General features: G+C 36.9%; 2 protein-coding genes across 4 annotated transcripts; one reads left to right on the top strand and one right to left on the bottom strand.

The window, feature by feature from the left end:
- The first annotated feature begins 7,660 nt into the window (after positions 1–7,660).
- On the top strand, positions 7,661–10,818 carry LOC21390772 (serine/threonine protein phosphatase 2A 57 kDa regulatory subunit B' kappa isoform). 2 transcript variants are annotated; one of them, XM_024173886.1, is made up of 3 exons: positions 7,661–7,782; positions 8,110–9,644; positions 10,220–10,818. In XM_024173886.1, exons 2-3 carry the CDS (start codon positions 8,481–8,483, stop codon positions 10,553–10,555), a joined length of 1,500 nt encoding a protein of 499 aa, XP_024029654.1. In that variant the 5' UTR covers positions 7,661–7,782; positions 8,110–8,480; the 3' UTR covers positions 10,556–10,818. The 2 variants fall into 2 exon arrangements, with proteins under 2 accessions (XP_024029654.1, XP_024029653.1); XM_024173885.1 differs by having other exon boundaries at positions 7,661–9,644.
- A 2,791-nt stretch (positions 10,819–13,609) lies between these two features.
- Positions 13,610–19,777, bottom strand: LOC21390771 (cyclin-A2-2). 2 transcript variants are annotated; one of them, XM_024173891.1, is made up of 12 exons: positions 19,722–19,777; positions 18,239–18,597; positions 17,826–18,057; positions 17,465–17,598; positions 17,108–17,200; positions 16,525–16,658; positions 15,234–15,309; positions 14,862–14,938; positions 14,743–14,776; positions 14,497–14,646; positions 14,232–14,366; positions 13,610–14,005 (listed from the first exon to the last, which is right to left on the bottom strand). In XM_024173891.1, exons 2-12 carry the CDS (start codon positions 18,530–18,532, stop codon positions 13,940–13,942), a joined length of 1,425 nt encoding a protein of 474 aa, XP_024029659.1. In that variant the 5' UTR covers positions 18,533–18,597; positions 19,722–19,777; the 3' UTR covers positions 13,610–13,939. The 2 variants fall into 2 exon arrangements, with proteins under 2 accessions (XP_024029659.1, XP_010109038.1); XM_010110736.2 differs by having other exon boundaries at positions 18,239–18,592; positions 19,722–19,752.
- Positions 19,778–20,215: the final 438 nt, after the last annotated feature.

Genomic DNA, 20,215 nt, shown 5'->3' with positions numbered 1-20,215 from the left:
TGAGATTAATTTATTCGTGCATAAATTAATATAATCTATAGAGTATCTCAAAAGTTTTATGAAAATTTTTGTTATACACGATCCGCCTCTTCCCCGCACCACCGCGCTTCCGCAGCCGGATTCGATTCGGCGACCAACAGTTACATCATCCATCTCCTTATTAGCATCACCTTCATGCTACATATTCAGATCCTCTTTATGGATCCAGGCTGAAAAACCGCTACTAGCGATGCAGTCATACAAGCTTCCTCGAAGGGAGTCTCGGTGGTAGTTTCTTTTCAAATTGTTGTATGTGGCTCTAATACTTTGCTTGGCTTCAATACCTTGCTTGGCTTCATAGTCCAGCAACGATCGTTAAAGGAGTCACCTCAAACGATTGCACTTCTCTAGATATCGTCTTGTCAGCCCAAGGAATCACAACACAGTAAAATGTTGGGGCGGTTAGACTCGAATGGTCCTTGATAGGACGATCTTAATCGTGCGAACATATTAACCTTTGGTTGCTCATTAGATAAACGTTCACGTCTATTAACTACTATAATCTAATTCACATAAGCATATTTTAATTTACTTGGACTATGGCGAAGCAGACGCGTGACGACGTGGAGAAGGATGACAGGATACCGGCTCCGATACCAACTGTGACGACCCTCCTGAGAGGCAGTCACCGTAGCTAACATTTTTAACTTGTACTTACTGGCCTTTCAAAAAATTTGCGGAACATTTTTTTTATATATAAGAAAGAATAATTTCATAACTCGTAACAATAATTTCAAAAGAATGAATCACTAAATTTCTTAAAGATTTTCTTAATTTTAATTAAGATAAAACCTTCTAGAAATATCTTTCCAACGGAGCAGCGTTTGAACTCTTGTTTCAAATACTCTTCAAAAGCCTTTCTAAAACTAGAACATTCAATCAGGCCATTCAATTTGGCGTTAAAATGGATTTTGAGAGAAATCTTAAATTCAAGTACATTTTTAAAGTCCTTTTAAAATCAATCATTTAAATCATCATGTTTAAAATCCGCTTATTTGTTGCATGCACTATTGCAATGTTCCAAAACTTAAATACTCAAAATTAGGGTTGTTAGCTACAACCTCAGTTTCCCTAACATACATATGTACATATACTTTTTAAACATACATGCTTGAAACTTTTGAATCATATAAACATATACATGGTTTTACTTAAACTTACTGCGGAAGATTGGAATTTTAGCGGTATCCATTCTCATCTCCACCATTCGTCCGCTGCTTGCCATTGCCCTTCAAGAATTGCTGATAGGTTTCTTACCTACAGCATGAACATATCTGATTGAGCTTTCGCTCAGCAAGTAGGAACTATATCTCACAAAATAACTGTGAGTACACATGAATAAATATGCATGAGCTGATTATGCTTAATTATTATGTCTTATCATAGTCTGATTATCTTATCTTATCTTATCTTATCTTTCTTTATCTTTTCTTTCTTTCTTGTGGGCCTGAGTACTCGCGTGCCACTTACGCGCAATCATCGGGACGTGAGGGTTTGCAAGGTCCCCCACGACACCGTGATTATAACTTGAATGCCTCCCTTGAGTCGGAGGACATTATTATTTTTTTTCTTTTCTCCCTTGAGTCGGAGCTTGAGTTACCTCTCTTGAGTCAGAGGCTAGTACAACACTCAACTTAGATTATTCTTATAAGTTCTTCTTGACTTATTAAGGTGTATGCAATATGACATAGCATAGCATACGATAACATGAAATGTACTCAAACACATATAATTCTTGTACATTATACAGCATGACATAACATCGCATATAACACTTAAAACATAAACATGCATATATAACATGTGTAACTTTTTCTTTAAAATATATTCATACTGTAGGCGAGATTCCTACTTACCTGATTTACAGAGCTGGAATCCACTCTTCGCCAAACAACATATTCTCTTACTTGCTTACTTCTGAAAATGAACACTCATTGAGAGTGTGAGATTATCTATCGTTTGCTATTCTATTTTAGCAGCTTATGAAGGAAATCTAACCATTTACTTAAAGCATGTATTCATTTCCTTTACTGAAGGATAATTTACTATAAGGATCAATTTATTAAATCCTCAAAATCTTATTTTCCTTAATTGCCCTTAACATTCTTATGTCTAGATTGAAAATCATTTACCCAACCTAGTAACTTATTCTCCATAATTCTCCTCATTAGACATATTATGATATTAAGGCCCAATTCGGCCTAAGAACTTATCCATAGCATTGTAACTCTTAGGCCGCTAAAATTTAAACTCAACTGGAATCTCTTAAATCAATGCGGGCGTTGGACCCACATTAAATCCTCAAAATTCTAAGGACCTAACGTATTGGGCTCGTAAGTGCCCGTCGGGATAACTCGCTCGATAAACCACTATGTTCTTTAAAGAAAGCATTTTTTTTTCTTAAAAACTTTCTTTACGAATACTTTGGTTAAAATGAAGTTTAATGCCATTTTATTTTACTGAAATCACGTCTCAGGTTCTTTGATAACTTTTTGTTAAAACAAACACTGTGTTAGTTTCTTTCGTTAACACTGTGCAGTTTCTGAAATCTACGTTTTACTACATCTTAGATTCAGATTTCAAAAATTTGTTCTTCGCGACAATTCTTCGTCTCGTCGAGATCTAAAATTGTCATTTTTGGATAAAGTTGAAATTCAGCCTCTAAAGGCCTCGTTTGGCTGAGAACAGTGGCTGCTATTTTTTTTCTTTTGATGTAGCAATGTTGTAGCAATCTTTTAATAAGGCTGTAGCAATCTTTTTAAAAATGTTATAGGATTGCTGTAGCAATCTTTTTAAAAATGCTATAGGATTGTTGTAGCAATCTTTTAATATTGATGTAGCAATCTTTTAAAACAGTTTTAGGATTGCTGCAGCAATCTCTTTTAAAATGTTGTAGGATTCCAGCAGCAATCTTTTTTTTTTCTTTTCTGAAACTGTGTTAGGCAGCCAGTCCGTTTTTGGAAACTGGCTTCAAACTCACTTTTAGAGTTAAAATTGGGTTTTGTAATAGTCACAGAAAACGTTCAAAACATCGAGATCTATGAGTTCGAACTTAGAAATATTGAAAAATCTCGCTCTAGGGTCCTTATTTTCGCGTTCAAAGTAACCGGAAAATTTGTCCTTCAACCGAAAATAAGCAACTTAAACCAAGTATAAACATACCACATATTACTAATCAAACTAACCTCAAACTCACAAAACCAACATAAAACTCACACACCCTTATTACAACACATCTTCCTCAAGAACCACAAATTTACATCCATAAATCCAAACTTAAAGTTGGCTAGAAATTAATGGAGAAGAGTTTGAGAACTGACCCTTGAAGAACTCTCTATCTCTCTCTCTTGAAAACCTTTGAACTCCTCTAAGATTTGTTAATAGCTTGGAACTAGAAAGTATAAGGAAATTTAAGAGGAATATTTCTACATTTCAAACTTTACTAAAACATGAAAAAAGAGGAGATTTAGAGTTTCTTTACCCTTGGAGGAATGCTTGACTAGTCTCCTCCTAGAATCCCTTGATCTTTTTCTTCTTCTTTTATGGTTTGCTAGTGGTTCAAGATTGGGAGAGTGGGAGAAAATATTTGAGAGAGAATGGAGGGTGTGGCTAGATTTTGAGCGTGGGAAAAAGCTAGGAGAAAAAAAATGAGGCTTATCCTATGATGGTTCCTTTTATAGGCAAGTTGGAAATTATTTTTTTTAACACCACATCAACTCCCTCAATCAACTAAATTTTGGTTCAATTCCCCCTTTCTTGGCCGGTTATGGAAGGAGAAAAGGAGAAGCAAATTTGCCATTAATTCCCCTTCAACCACTACCATCACATCACCTTAACATGTAACCTTCTAGCATACTCAACTAGCCAAATTTTGGCTCTATTTCCACTATACATGGCCGGCCAAGTGGAGAATGGGAGAGAGACAAATAAATCCTACCCCTTGTACTTTTGTCCACTCTCTTAAGTTTCTCTTGCAACTGCTAAAAATTATACTGACTGTACGTAAGTAACTTAGCCGAGGAAATTTTAGTTTCCGAGGGTCTTTTTCTACTGCTTATTTACAGTTTAATATTAATTCCCGACTACTTCGACATTACATTAAATTCTTACTCGCGTAATATCTTGAACTGTTTCAGGTCTTGAAATTAATTCTAGACTGAACAAATTCTAAATTTAACTTTTCTGCATTAAATCCCGGGAATGACGTTGTTTCTGACGGTGTCAACTCCCGAGCTCACATTGTACCCTTCCACTATGGGTATTTATCTTGTGACTTTAACCTAGCTGTCTGGCAATTAAGGATTTTCTCTTCTTTAAAATGTCAGTGCGTTTTTTATACGTTGCTAACATCGTGCTGTGTTTAGAGATTCTTGAAATTAAGAGGATGTTTGGTAGAGGGATTCGTTCCCTAATTTGAATTATGATTCATAGTTCGCTACAATATTTTTTCTCACAAAAAATTCACGTAAATCAAAAATGGTTCGAATCACATAGTTTGAATTCTCCAACCAAACGTCCTCTAAGATTCTCAAACTATACTTGTACTGAAAATTATTCTGCCTTAAAGTACGGCGAGAATTTATCGATCAAAAACATGAACTTAACATGAAATCTACTACATGATTTAGGAATACAGATATTAATTTCATAAATCCTTCAGCCACATAATATTTTTCTAAGAAAATCCTTGGCTTAAATACATAAATTGTATTATTTAAGGTCTGAGATTTTCTCAGTCATTACACTATCTTAGGTCGCTACACATTGGCTTAATCAATCCCTATATTAACATTTATTTTATTCGTTGATCGAACCCCGACACCGGTCCTAACACCACTTCATGACTTTAGTTTTAATAATGACCACAACATAAGATTTTTGTTTAAAAAATTTTTGAAATCAACAAATTTTTCAAAATTTGATAACAAATTTAAAAAAATAAAAAAAAAAACATAAACAAGTTTACCAAACACGTTTTCAAAATAAGTTTTCACTTTTTTGTTTGAAAAACAAAAAACCATTTAATTAAAGAATAACATAATTGGTAAAGTGATTAATAAATTATAACATATTTTAAAAAAATAATAAATTATAGCATAATTTAATATTTTAAGTTTTAAATATTGTTAAAACTCAAAAATACCCTTAAACCTCTTTTTCCACCTCACTCCCCCTAAACATATATATATATATATATTAAAATAGTACATTATAGCATATTTTTTAAAATATGTAAATTATAGTCAAGTCCACCATGATCGAGACTAGCGCCGACAGCTGACTCCGGCAACCGACAACTCTTTTTCAGCGACCAGTGACCGTTTTTCAGTGACTGTTTTCGAACGACCGTTTAACATTGTATTTATCGGTAAATACCGTATTTACCTTTTGATATCGTACTTACTAGTAAATACCATATTTATCAGAAAAGTTGACCACCAACTTCGGTGACTGATTAACGCTATATTTACAAGTAAATACCGTATTTACTAATAAATACTGCATTTACTAGTAAATATCATATTTATCTAAAAATTCAGCCACCAACTCAGGTGACCATTTAATACTGTATTTATCGGTAAATACCGTATTTACTTGTAAATATCATATTTATCTGAAAATTCAGGCACCGACTCCAGCGACTGTTTAACACTGTATTTACTGATAAATATCATATTTACCATATTTATCTAGAAAGATAGCAACTGATAAATACCGTATTTACCGATAAATATATTTACTGATAAATATTATATTTATCCGAAAATCTGACCACTGAATACTGTAATCACCAATAAATACCATATTTACTATATTTATCTAAAAATCTGAAGACTAGCTTTGACAACTGGTAAATATATCATTTACCAAATCAAGAATTAGATTAAGTGAAATATTTAATGGTAAATATAATATTTACCAATTTTGAAATAAAATTCAGTGAAATATTTACTGATAAATACTGCATTTACTATATTCAAACTTAAATTCAATGAAGTATTTATTAAAAAATATAATATTTACCGTATTCAAAATTCAAAATCAGACTCAGACTTGACCGAAAACTATCATTGGTAACCAAATCACGACAAAAAAAGAACAAAAAACATGAAATAACAAATTCATATCCAAAACTCACAAACTCATACAAAAGTCTCGAAATAATGAACACAAAATATACAAAATAATGTGAATAAATATATTTACATTTATTTTCTAAACAATATTACATAAATACATTTAACAAACCAAACGTCCTTGATCGGGAGCAAAGCAGCGGCTAGAAAAGATGGCTAGAGGTCGCCGGCGTTGTGACGTGACCAAAGCAGCGATTGGAGTAGGCTAGGGGTCACCGGCGTCGTGATGCGAGCAGAGGAACAACTAGAGAAAAAGGCTAGTACAAATATCGAATCGACGATCTCCGTCAGATTTCCCCGTCGCTCGAGTCACGATTGAGATATGTTCGAGGAGAGAGAGACGTGCGGAGAAGAGAGAGAGAGATCGGAAAGAGATAGAGCAAGCAACGGCCGAGGTGGCCGCGACTGATCTGGTCAATCTGTGATGATCTGGTCTATATGCATCTTTAACGAGAAGCCCGGTTTACGGCGGTAACTGAGCCGATTCGTGATTGCGGCAACCAGAGAGTTGCAGGTTTTAGCAGCAAGGGGAGATAACGATGTCTAACGACAACGTTGCGAAGTGAACTAAAAACGTGAAGGGGAGCTTTGGTTCGATGTCATATTTGGGCGGCGATGAGGAAAGCGGGAGAGGCAGAGAGAGAAAAAGAGGATAGAGAGAGGGAATCGGGAGAGTGTTAGGCCTCGTTCATTTCACCGATTTGAGTTTAGAATTTGAGATTTTTTACAATAAAAAGCTATCAGAAACAGTCACATCTAACTTTTTTACTACAGTAAAAAACTCTCACATAAACTCACATCTTAACTCGAATTAAAAATTTAAATTAGCGAACTAAACGGGTCCCTAGAGAGAAAAAAAGATTGAAACAGAAAGAGAAATAGGGGTGGCTGACTTTTTTGCTCCGAAAGAAAAAATGAAAACCCTAATGGAAGGGTAAGTTTGGGAAAAAGCATTTATTTTTAGAATTAGAATTTAAAACATGCTATTATTTACTTACATTTTAAAAATATGCTATATACTTCAAATGTATCTAAGAAATATGTTATATAGTATATTATAATGATACCAAAGTATCCTATATTAGTTAAAATGTTACTTATTAAGAGTAAAAATTAAAAATCTAAACTTATGAACTTGAATTTAATAATTTTCTAGACTTTTTTTTAAATAATTCATTTTTTTAAACAAAAATCACATCAGTGGACAGTTTAAACTTTAAACAAAGCAATTTTTTTCTTTTTTTAAAAAAAAAATTTCTCTAATATATTAAAATATCGACTGATCAAATTTTAAATTATTAAATTTATATAAAATTACGTAAAAATTAAAAAATATATAAGTCTAACAATTATAAAAATCAAACCTACCCACCACCAGTATTAGAAAATATCCTTTTTTTCCGTTCTCTTTCATAAAAATAGATTTTTTTTCTCCAATAAATTAAACCCGAGGATTCTTTTCAAAAAAGTTTTAAAGAAAAACACTCCGAAGAACCCTGCATTTTCCGAGAAAACGCCAAAATTTTCTCATCCACCGAGGAAAGCAACCCAGAAAAGAAAATAAAAGCCTAAGCTTCCTTCCATGTATCACATTCTCTTCATGAAGGTTGCAAAAGATTAATCTTTTATTTAGATCATCATCCAAAATTATATTTTCTTTGACAAAAAATAAAAATAAAAAACTTTGATCCTCTTACAATACTTTATAAGTTCTCTTTAGATCTCCATCTTTCAAAACCCCCCAAAATTTGCTTGTTTTCAGCTCCAATATCCTCTTCTCTCTCTCTCTCTCTCTCTCTCTCTCTCTCTCGCTCGCCTTTGTGTGTATCTATACATGTATTTATATATACTATATCTATAAATATATATACCTGTCTTTGCTTCTTTTTCCCTTCGAAGTGTTCGTTTATTTTTGGGAAATTTACGTTTTCAGGTGTAAATTTTCGGATCAAAGCTTGGTTTTTGGTCCTTCTTCTTCGTCAATTTGGGGGTTTCAAATTTCCCAAGCTGAATTAGGATCGGAGCTTAATTTTCCTCGTACGTCCTCGAACATCGGCGAAACCGACATTGCCAAGAGATGTTTTTCATCAATATCCAATGCAATTTCAGAGCTTTCGGTGATTCTCAAGTTCCCATCCCATGGATCTCGCGCATTGACTGACCTCGATCCGCTCATCAACCCAGATCCATGTCCGAGATCTAGGTTAGGGTTTTCCTGTGCTGTGATTACCCCCATTGACCCCTATGGCTTCGATCTAGGCCTCTCTTTGTCTTTGATCGGTATCCGTCGTCGTCATCGCCATCATGTTCAAGCAAATTCTCAGTAAACTTCCTCGGAAGTCGTCGAAGTCCGAGTCGCCTCGCTCGAGCTCGCCGCGGTCGCAGTCGAACTCTAGGGCTGGCTCCTCGGGCTCCGGCCTCGAGAATTCCAAGTCCAATGGTGGGAATTCGGGCTCGAGCCGATCGAATTCGACGAAGCGCATGTCGTCGGTGGTGTTCCCGGCGAGCATGGTAGCCGGAATCGAGCCGTTGGTGCCGTTCAAGGACGTGCCGAACGCGGAGAAGATGAACCTCTTCGTCAGCAAGGTGAGCCTTTGTTGCGTGACATTTGATTTCACCGATCCGAATAAGAACACTGTAGAGAAAGACGTTAAGCGACAGACATTGCTTGAACTTGTCGACTTTGTAGCCTCTAGGCCGATGAAATTTACCGAGCCGGCGATTTTAGCAATGTGTAGAATGTGTGCTGTTAATCTTTTTAGAGATTTTCCGCCCAATTGTCGCTCGAGCGGCGGTGGTGAAAACGATGATGACGAGCCTATGTTTGATCCTGCTTGGCCACATTTGCAACTTGTGTATGAATTACTGCTTAAGTTCGTTACTTCTTCATGTCTAGATGCCAAGATAGCGAAAAAGTACATAGACCATTCGTTTATTTTGAGGTTACTAGACTTGCTTGATTCTGAGGATCCCAGAGAGAGAGACTGTTTGAAGACTATCCTTCATAGAGCTTATGGGAAGTTCATGGTTCACAGGCCATTTATAAGGAAGTCCCTAAACAATGTCTTCTATCGGTTTGTGTTCGAGACTGAAAAACATAATGGGATTGCAGAATTGTTGGAGATTTATGGGAGTATAATTAGTGGGTTTGCGTTACCTTTGAAGGAGGAGCATAAGATATTCTTGTGGAGGGTTTTGGTTCCTCTGCACAGGCCCAAGTCTTTGGGGGTTTACTTTCAGCAATTGTCGTATTGCATTACGCAGTTCATAGAGAAGGAGCCGAAGTTGGCAAGCGTTGTGATAAAGGGCTTGTTGAGGCATTGGCCAGTGACAAATAGTCAGAAAGAGGTGCTGCTCCTCGGTGAGTTGGAAGAGATTTTGGAAGCTGTTAATATGGTGGAATTCCAGAAGATCATGGTTCCTTTGTTTTGGCGGATCGGATGCTGCATTAACAGTTACCACTTTCAGGTATTTTTATCCCACATCTTCTCCCCTTTATGTATTATTATTTTTTATTTTTGCTCTTTTTTGGGCTTAAAAGCTGCTGTGAATGTTTTTTCACTTGAATAGTTCAAATGTTCAATGTTGTTTCTCCATCCAATGGAGATTGGAGAAAGATTTGTCTAGTTGAAACTCTAATAAGTCATGCTGCAAAAGACTTTTCTGCTTGTTTGTTGAAGTAGCATATTACCATACAGGCAGATTTTGCCTAGTGCTTTGAACCAGAAACTGGAGCCTATTTTGTTTATTAAAGACTATTATGGTGGCAAAGTTAGCATCTGTACTTTGCTCTGTCCAATTTGCTGAAAGCAGTAGACTCTCTACAACTCTTTACTATGCTTCTTTGAGTACTTTTCTATGTGCATAATGACGCTTAAAAAAAGTGCATATTTTGCATGAATTTGCCCTCACTCTCTCTCTCTTAATGATGTTCGTATTCTTCTTGGGTAGTTTGGTTTTGTAGATTGCCTCAGGATGTTTTAAGACTTGCCAAGCTTATCAGTTGGAAATAAATAGCTAATTTGGTCATTTATTTCTTGCAGGTGGCTGAAAGGGCTCTGTTCTTTTGGAACAATGACCATGTTGTCAACTTAATTGCACACAACCGCCACGAGTTATTGCCCATAATTTTACCGGCCCTAGAGAGGAATGCCCAGAACCATTGGAACCCAGCAGTTCTCAACTTAACTCTAAATGTTAGAAAGATATTTATTGAGATGGAGGAGGAGCTGTTCGCGTCCTGCCACGCTCAATTTAAGGAAGAAGAAGCAAAGCTAAGTTTGGCGTCTGAGAAGCGGAAGGAAGCATGGCAACGACTGGAGAATGCAGCCAGCCTTCTGCCAATAATAGCTGGAAATGCTGTTCTGGTTACACCTTAGCAACTTCAATTCCCTGGTTAAAAATGTAACTTTTGAACTAATGATGTCCTGAGGTTTCTTCTTCTTTGTTTCCCTCTCCGTAGGGCAGTTGAGGAACTGGGAAAGAGATGTACTGAAATGGCTGTTGTTTGGGTGACATTTGTTTTTTTGTTGATGGTCCTATAACAGCCTGTTGTTGTAACTTTGTTTTGACCATGTACGCTGCATTGCCCAGGAAGGTTATGCAAGGGGCTACGCAATGAATTAACAATCTTTTGTGCCAACTAATTATTCATTTCCTTTAGCCCATTTTCCTCTTACAATCTGCTTGCCTATGTACTTTTATGCATGGGAAATGATAAATTCTCCTTTTTGAGAACAAATTGCAGTCAATCCTTAGAGGATGTTTCTCTTGATCTCGAGTTTATAAGTTTGGTGGTTATTGATGGAAGGTATAAATAGTATGTTTCGACTTTTTTTTTCTTTTTTTGTTTCTCTTACTTGCTGAGCTTAGAGGTTAGATCTCCGTGCCCCAGAAAAGAAAAGAAAAATAAAAAACAAAACAACGAAGCTCTGCTGTAAAGAGAGGTTTGGAGAGGCTGAGGAGACTGTTTGGCATGTGTTATGGGAATGTCCTGCCGCTCGAGATGTATAGGAAACCTCTGCTGTTTGGCCTCAGCTCAGGAGGAATAGTTGTTTTTTGTTTTGATGGGCTTTGTTTTTTTGCTGCTACAAACTTAACCAAGTCGGAGTTGGAGGTGTTTTGTGTTTTAGCGTGGGGAATTTGGTGGTCTCGGAACTTGTTTGTTTATCAACAGATTAATAAGGATAGCACCTCTGTCCTTGATATGGTTGGCAGGCTGTTGATGGGTTATACTCTCGTGCCAAAGCTACTAGCTATTCTGTTTCTGCAGGTCAGCCTTCTCCTAGACGACAGATGCCGCCAGAAAATGGTCAGTTCAAACTTAACTCAGATGCGGCGGTGAAACAAGGGGCTGATTATATTGCGATTGGGGTGGTTATTCAAGATGCTCAAGGGGTGGTGCAGGCATGTTTAGCTAACAGAATTCATGGAAAGATTTACGCCCCATGTTGCAGAGACGCTTGCACTGCGAGAAGGTTTGGACTTAGCTCGCCAGGTTGGTGTTTCTGTCGCTGTTGCTGTTGCTGAAACATATGCTAACATAGTCAATAATGCTGGCTCTAATGTTCTATTCATGATTGTTTTATTATTAAAGATATCCAGATGTTTTTATGCTACTGGCGGTCTTTGTCGTCATATTGCTCGAAGTGGCAATACGGTGACCCACCTTTTGGCTAACTCAAGAGACGTTTGGTTCATGGATTAGAATCATGAGATTAAAATTATTTTTGATTTACGTGTATTTTTTGTGAGAGAAAACACTGTAGCGAATCATGAACTATGATTCGAATCGGGGCACGAATCCCCCAACCAAACAACCCCTCAATGTTTCATAGTTCTGTGGATGTTTGGGGTATTGAGGTTGTCCCTTTATTCATAGCCTCTACTATTTTAGCTAATCTAGCCGAGTACTGCTATGTTTCAGTTTCCCTTAAAAAAAAGGGAAAAGGATTCACTATTCCTCTCATGTGTTTCCCCTATTCCTCTCTCTTAAACGTCCTTGGAGTGCAGTTGTTGGCCGGAGCTCAGGTGGCAGGCATGTCGCCAGGCTCCTGATCTTGAGTTTTGGTCCTCCGACTTGTCTCATCGTGGGCTTCTCGGTGGTGGTGGTGAGTTGCGGGGCAGTTTCATTTGGGTGGATCGAAACCTAAAGGGAGCTTAGAAGCCTCACGATTAGGCTGGATGGCTGACATCTTGTAGGGTTTTCTTTCGCATGGCGGCAGTCTTCTTTTGGTGGTGGCGGCTTCTCCTTCCAGCGATGACGGCAATGGCGGGTGCTACTCACATGCTCCTATTTGGCAGTGCCATTTTGATTTCATTACGGGGTCTCTTGAAGCCGACCGCCTTTTTTGATGGTTCCTTCGCTTGTTGCCCCGTCGCCTGAGGCTTTTGACGACGGTGTCTGGAGTTCTTTTCCTTTTGTTTTATAATTTTAGTATGTGTAATAACGGCATTATTTTCGCATATGAGTTTATGTTTCTTCCAGTAACAGATGTAGTGATTTCTCCACCTTTCGAGTTTGTTGTTTTGTCCTGTCCGTTTGAGTTGTCTACCGACGGTGTGGATGATGATGTCTGACTAGATGTGTATATATGTCGTATTGCTTATGCTCCATTCTTTGGAGTTTGGTCTCAGTTGACTGGTTTAATAATGTATCAACTATAATGTTTCTTGCAAATGAGCTTTGTCATGCTCAACTTTTATGTGCTGAGCGGGCTTTTTCCCATTAGGTCTCGGTGCTTGTGTTCGCCCTTTGTGCTTCATCTGTCTTTTTACTGGTGGATCTAGTCAATGGTTGAGGTCGAATTCCCTTATAATGAGTGGTCATTTGCGGCTAATTATGTATATGTAACTTGTTTTTGTAAAATTGAATTTTGCTTAGAAAAACGAAACAAAACATAAAAACGATAGAGAAAGAAACTCCGCATTTTGTGTAAATTAAATAAGATGGCCAGTTAATATCAATTTAGGTTAATTCTAAAAATGATAATTAAATTTTGATGCTAATCCCACTTTAATCACCAACTTTTAAAACGTTCCTACTAATGAAATTGAAAATTAAAGCAAACAAATAGTTCAGGAGTAAATTTAGGATTTTTTAAAAATCCGGAATCAAAATAAGATTGATGATAAAGTTGGACTATTTATGAAATAAATCCCATTTATTTTCTTTATAAAATACATATACGTGTGTGTATATTTCAAACAAAAATAAATTGTAGTGGGTAATGCGCCCGCTCAACTAATGTAATGTTGTCAAGTGCCAAAGCTACAAGTTTAGCCCCATCTCACTTTACGAACAATCAGTGCAAGGGATTGAAGGAAGCGCCCAAAAAAAAAAAAGATCCGTAATATGAACGATCAACTATTTTCATTTTTTTTTTCTCACTATGTTAGAGTTCTGGATACAAGATAATCTTTGAGTAGCTACATTATCATTTGGCGAACTCAAAATTGAGCGCATAAATATTGGTTGGGACCTGAGGAGCCACAACTATTTGAAGGAATTAATTATTCAGTCACAGGGAATTTATATATGCTTACTGGCTTAAAATGTGTCATGCTCTAAAAGAATGAGGTTACAATGGGAAGATCTGGAAACTACCAGAAGCCGTTACAACAAGCCACAAGGGTCGAGTTAGATAGATTGAAAAGGTTAAAAATTTTCTCATTATTGGAGATCCGGCAGAGCTTTGAAGTTCCGGACGCCAAAGAGCTGTTCCAAACCAGTAGTTATCTTGACTAATTTCTTTGAGAATTAACTACTCTGATCTTTGGAATAGTGATCCGACTGGTTTTATTGAGGTTAAATTCGCCACACACTTGAACTGCATGATAAGAGTACACACAGAAAATTAGATCTTGGGGACTATAAAAGATATCACCGATTCCTGGAAAGTATGACAGTTCTAATTCGGGTTCGCTTTGTTTTAAGTTTTTAACATAGAGAATTTTATCTCACTCAAGTCTCAATGACAATACCAAACAGGTGATGTACTATATCACAATTGCTCTTGCAAGATGCAGACAACTAGAATGTGGATGTTTAGCTACCTTCTGCTGTGTATATTTTTCTCGAATCACATTAAGGGGGCAGCCATTGGTATTTAGTTGCAGATCTTCCATGGCAAGAACTGTAGTTTTCAGCTCCGACGTCTTGTACCTGGTATAGTGCTCTAAAGTAGAGTTCTGCAAGTGTGCATGAAATGTTTCAGATACTTTTTCACGAAAGGAATACGAGTTATAAATTTAAAAAAAAAAAAAAACAGACACACACACACACACTAAGCTGATGGAAGGAGGAGACATAATTGCATACCCATGGGTGTTCTAACTGACTGAGCGTCCATCTGGCGAGAAACACGGCAGAGGCAGCTATGAGTGAAGGTAAGAACTTCAAGAAGCTGTAATCAACAAGAGTCAACTCTGCTAAATAATTTGCCAAAAACTCCAGTTCGATACAAGAAACCTGTATAACAGAGTAATTGACGAGGAAATTACTACTTTTGTATTAAAGTGAGATTTTAGAAGTTAAACCAACTATAACAAAGACCATTTAGAATACCTCATACGAAGATTGAGCTGCTTGAACAAATCTCCTGAAAACCAAAATTAGTTTTAGGTATTCCGCTCTGGATAGCGTTTTAAAACAAGATTATTAAAGTACAAGACAAAATACATTACCTTAGAAATGTTTTTGTAGTCGGCACAGATAAGTGAAAGTGCAAGAAATTCAAAACTTCACTCTCCATTTTCAGCACCTGCGAATTTTATCAAGAACAAAGCATAACCTTGTAAGTGTAACTCCAAGTATGATCTTTGCACGACACTAGTGGGATAGCAATAAAATTCAAACAAGGAATACGCCTCAAAGCCTAACGTTTGCCTCGGGATTAAGTCAACGAGATAAGTAATAGAAAGTCTCATGCAAAATGGACAACTTTTTTCTTTTTTCAATTATCTGAAATTTAAACTGTACCACAAACCAAAAGACTGACAAGAGCACGCCAAGAAATGAGAAGATATCAACGATTTGTTGGAAATTGTAGAGCATACCTCTACTCTTGTGTAGGTATTGTCTGTGATGAAGCAAAATTCTTCTGCTCGCGGTGCACAAATTTCTTCATATTTTCTATGAGTCACAACGGAAAAGAAGCAAGCATTAGACTTCAGTATTAAGATAGAAACAAATACATAGGGCCGGCAATATGGGTCACGACACGACTCGAAAACGACACGAATTTTGCGGGTTAGGGTTGAGAAAAAAGAGGTTCGGGTCAGAATTGGGTCGACCTGAAATTAACACGAAAAATACGGGTCAATTTCGAGTTGGGCCCGCCTAACCCGAACACAACACGAAACTCGTAAAAATCTTATACTATTATAAATTTTATTATGAACTTGTGATATCATGATAGTTATACTCAAAATCTTATACTATTATTTGCTTAATTTCAATGGATGTTATTGTAATTTAGTGTGTTATGAATTTTAAGTTATTTCTAATATGTAAAAAACTAAATAAAAGTATACAATTTTCGTGTCAATTTCGGGTTCACGGGTCAATTTCGTGTCACGGGTCATTTTCGGGTCGTGTCGTGTCAGCTCGTGTCGTGTTCGTGTCGTAGTTTTTAAAAAATTTCGTGTCACGGGTCATTTTCGGGTCGTGTCGTGTCAGCTCGTGGCGTGTTCGTGTCGTAGTTTTTAAAAAATTTCGTGTCACGGGTCATTTTCGGGTCGTGTCGTGTCAGCTCGTGGCGTGTTCGTGTCGTAGTTTTTAAAAAATTTCGTGTCACGGGTCATTTTCGGGTCGTGTCGTGTCAGCTCGTGGCGTGTTCGTGTCGTAGTTTTTAAAAAATTTCGTGTCACGGGTCGTGTTCGGGTTGACTGAAAATTTTAAAAAAACGATCAAAACACGACACATGACACGAATTGCCACCCCTACAAATACATGACATCTAGTGCTGAAGTGACGGCCAAAAGCATTTAGAATGCCCTAAACTTATATCCCAATCAGTTTTGTTTAACCTAACATATAAAGCAACGTGAGTTTCAGTAGTCAACCCTAGCAGCATAACATCTACCAGGTTATGTCATACACTCCCACTGAGCTAGTTCAGATGACTACGTCAATAAAAATTCCCAAATTTATGCAATTATTATCATAAATCTAAAACTATTATCCAAGTCCTATCACCGTCATACTCACCAACTCCACAGAGCATCATAGAAACCATCTAAATCCAGAATGACCAAGTAATGAGTATTTCTTTTTTGTGTTGAGTCCTTGGTATGAGAATCAAAAAATCATCTTTCCAATTACACAACAATCTACTACAGAACTTACGAGGCAATTAGCATGCAAGTAACACCAAGTAGTTGGAGTCTCTGTTTTTCAATATGTTTGTGTGAGAGAAAACGATCAATCAGATTCACTGTTAGGTAAAGCGTATCTGGAACCAGCTTATACTCTTGAGAAACCTGAAAGATGAGATATATGTTACAACGGGAAATACGGCAGCCAATCAGTCAAGAAAATGCGGCCTGCAGGGCAGCATTCAATGCTTCAAGCTACATGATAGGTTGAAAAGGAAACTAAAGCGATATGGGAGAACAACAAGAGTACACTTCTTGTCCTTTGGAATGAGAGAGGGGGAAAAAAAAGTAATTAGCGATATGATTTCTTTCATGTAAGTCAAAATCTGCCCAATTAACCTTGTAGAAAACCAATCTCAATATTTTTGTAGCTTCTACCTTTCCATGGATCATAAAACATTAACAAAAAAGAATGGATATCTGTAACCATTTTTTTTTTCTGTAATAGAAGCTATCTTTGTCAATCTAAAGTGATAAAATTGCTTATAATAAGCAACAAGATAATACTCGTCTTAAGCACAAGAATGCAAATATGGCAGGAAAAATGATACTACCTCAACAAGCCAATCAATCAAAATCGCGCGCATATTTGGACTGATATCGCTCTGCAACTCTTCCATGTAATCAATAGATGGTCTTCGCTCTAGCTGAGGTGGAAAGTTTCTTGCTTAAGTTCGCTTCAATAATGTCACTTATAGGTGGTAAAGTGTACTAAAGATTCTTTCATTTTAAAGCACCAGTTCAATTTTTCTTTCTCCTGATTCGGAAAACTTGTTTCTAACAAGCGTATAAGTTGCAGTTCAATGAATATTATTTGAGGATGCAATTAAAAAAATAACAATAATGACGGATTATTTCGTCCTAAACAAATTCAACAGGTACTAAATAATAATATTAGCTACAGGACAAACCTCTGTAATGCGTATATTATCATATATATCAGGGGCATACAAACTGCAGGCTTGAGGATCCTTCAAGTTTGAATCAATGTCTACAACGTCCAGATCTTTTGTTACTATCGATTTCTCACAAACCATATCTTCTTCTGCATAATCCATGCAAAACTGTTAAGCAACAGTTATTCCAAAAGCTAAATGAAAAGAAAACCTTACAGTATGGATCAGACCAACACAATACACATAAATACAAGAAAAAGTCAAGAATTAAGTCTTTGCCACCATGTTAACTATTGTTAATTCCAAAATTTAAGTTGACTAGAACAAACCTAACACCTGCTGTCAAGGTAACACAAGTATAAAGCAGAAGAGTGACCTTTATTTTTGGTGGTTTGAATCTTTTCTACAACAAGATGTTGTCTAGAGTTTGGTTCTTGCACACGTTTCCCAAGATTCGCTGGCATAGTGAGCTCCTCTGATTCTGCCACCTTTATTTTGGACAGTTCCTCCGCTAACTTTGTTTTTGCATCCTCTTGAACAGGTATAGTTCTGACAGAGACATTGGTGCCCACCTTTGCGTTCTTTTTCGAAAGATCTCTTCTTGATTTCTATCGAGGAGCAATGCCATCAGAACCAAGTTCAGATTAGTCAACAACAGTCTCAACATACACCAGCATTCAGGATCATGGATAATGGTCATATTCTAGAAAAGTCAGGTTCCAATGAAATTTTCCACAGTTCAAATTTCGCAAATTCAGGTACAACTAAACATTGAGCATACATGTTTACCTCAACTTTTGTTGCACCAATGATGTTGACTTTTGAATTTTCACATGAGATGTTGGTTACATCCTTAAGTACTGCCCGTCTCTTATGCTGAAAGCTAGCAGTGGCGAATGCAGAAACCCCATTTTCATCCAACGCCGATCTTTTGGATTTCACTCGAAGAACACGCTTCTGATCTTGCAAAGGTTTTGAGGATGGGGGCATCCCACCAGATGTGCCTAAGGCTTTAGCCCGTGCTCGTGTAACCCGGGCCAGAGGAGCTTCAAAGTTGGCAGCATTTGTGTTTTCTTTGTTCATACTTGCATGCCCCACAGAAGAGCAATGCTTGATTTCAAATTGAAACCTTTTTCATTGGACCTGCACTGCCAATATCTTTTTAATGTCAAACACTTTTGAATGTTAAACACTTTTGAATGGGATTGTAGCGAATAAGCGGGCAAAAAGGTAATGTAATGTAGGCAAACCTTATTTCTCTATAGCAATGTCTCAACCCCACAAAAACTTGAGCCCCCTTTAATTTAGATCGTCCTCAAAGCGTTCTGATCTGTCATTGAATGACTAGAAGAACACTGAGAAGGAAATAAACTTGCACATTTTAGTCCAACCAGTTGACTATACAACCCCAGGAAAAAAAGATTTAATATAATATAGTTAAAATTCTCCTTAACTCTCGAAGACACAAAAATTTCCCAACAAAATTTCACCTTCTGTTTAGCTTATTTTTCTCGTCACCTTTGGTAAAGCTGAGAAAACGTAGTCAATAATAAATGTGTTAAAGCCCGTAGCTCTCTTACTTTTTCTTTAAAAAATAAAATATAAAAAATAAAAAAAGCCACCAACTCACATCAAATATGCCAAGAAAGAATCCATCTAACTAGTCATTTTAGTCTTCACTCGATTACCAAGAAAATGAAAAGAAACGTTGAATATATCCTTCCTTCTAGTTTCACACATTTTCTCAGCAACCAAACAGAAAATAGCTAGAATTAAAATAAAATTCATTAAAAATCAAGACAAGGCTTTGGAAAAGAATCACTGCATTACATTAAACCAAAACCGTAACCCCCAAAATTCCACCTATTATAGCACCAAACACCTTAAACCACACATAAACCCAAAAGAACCAACTTTCTGAAAACTCAGGCCCCAAAATTTCAAGCCAAATGCCTAGGCACCTGAAAACGCACTAAACTCAAAAGCAAACAAATTTTAAAAAATACAAAAAACAAAATGTCCCAATTTGTCGAACAAATATCTTTCAAAACCAGGAGTAAAAATAAAATAAAATAAAAAGCCTAAAAAAATCAAGAATCGGCATTGCAGATCTGCAAAGCGAAACTCGTGAACTTCGAAGCTTCAAGAACCCGCCGATCTCGAACCGGCATTGCGCCGAAACGACGGCGTTCGAACACTCACAATGCAAAACAAAACACCAAAAGAAAGACAAAAAAAAAGTGCGGTTCTGTGCGGAAATAGCTGAGCTTACTCTGTTTCAGGAGCTCCGCAACCTTCAAATGGCGGACCAGAGAGAGCAAAAGAAAGAAATGGGAAAGAGAGAGTCTTTTTGTGAGAAAGAGAAGAGAAAATGATGGAAGGAAAAAGGTTCCAGAAAAAGAGTTTTAAGAGAGTGACGAAGGAAGGAAGAAAAGTGTACGCGTGTAAGGCGTTGAGAAGAGATGCAATAAGAGGAGAGAGCGGGACGGGTACACAGTTTGAATCAAAAAGGCCCAGTCAAGGGTAATCTCGTCATTTCATCTTGTCTGTGTTCTCTTTTTTTTTTTTGAATGTTTTTTTTTTTTAATGTTTTTTTTTTTGGTGCTTCCAGTTCACTCCACTCACACGCCCCAAAGTCAATTCTTCTTCTTTTTTGTTGTCCAATTGTCGCCGATGTGTCAAATTTTGACCTGACTCTCCCTGCGGTTAGGAGCGTCCGGTGATGTCCTGTTGTTATCGGATGGTTTGATTGTGGACCGTCCGATG

This window comes from Morus notabilis, unplaced genomic scaffold (genome assembly GCF_000414095.1).
Source record: "Morus notabilis unplaced genomic scaffold, ASM41409v2 Scaffold1615, whole genome shotgun sequence".
Lineage (NCBI taxonomy): Eukaryota > Viridiplantae > Streptophyta > Magnoliopsida > Rosales > Moraceae > Morus > Morus notabilis.
Note: the sequence above shows the minus strand (reverse complement) of the source record. Positions and strands in the feature narration are given on the sequence as shown.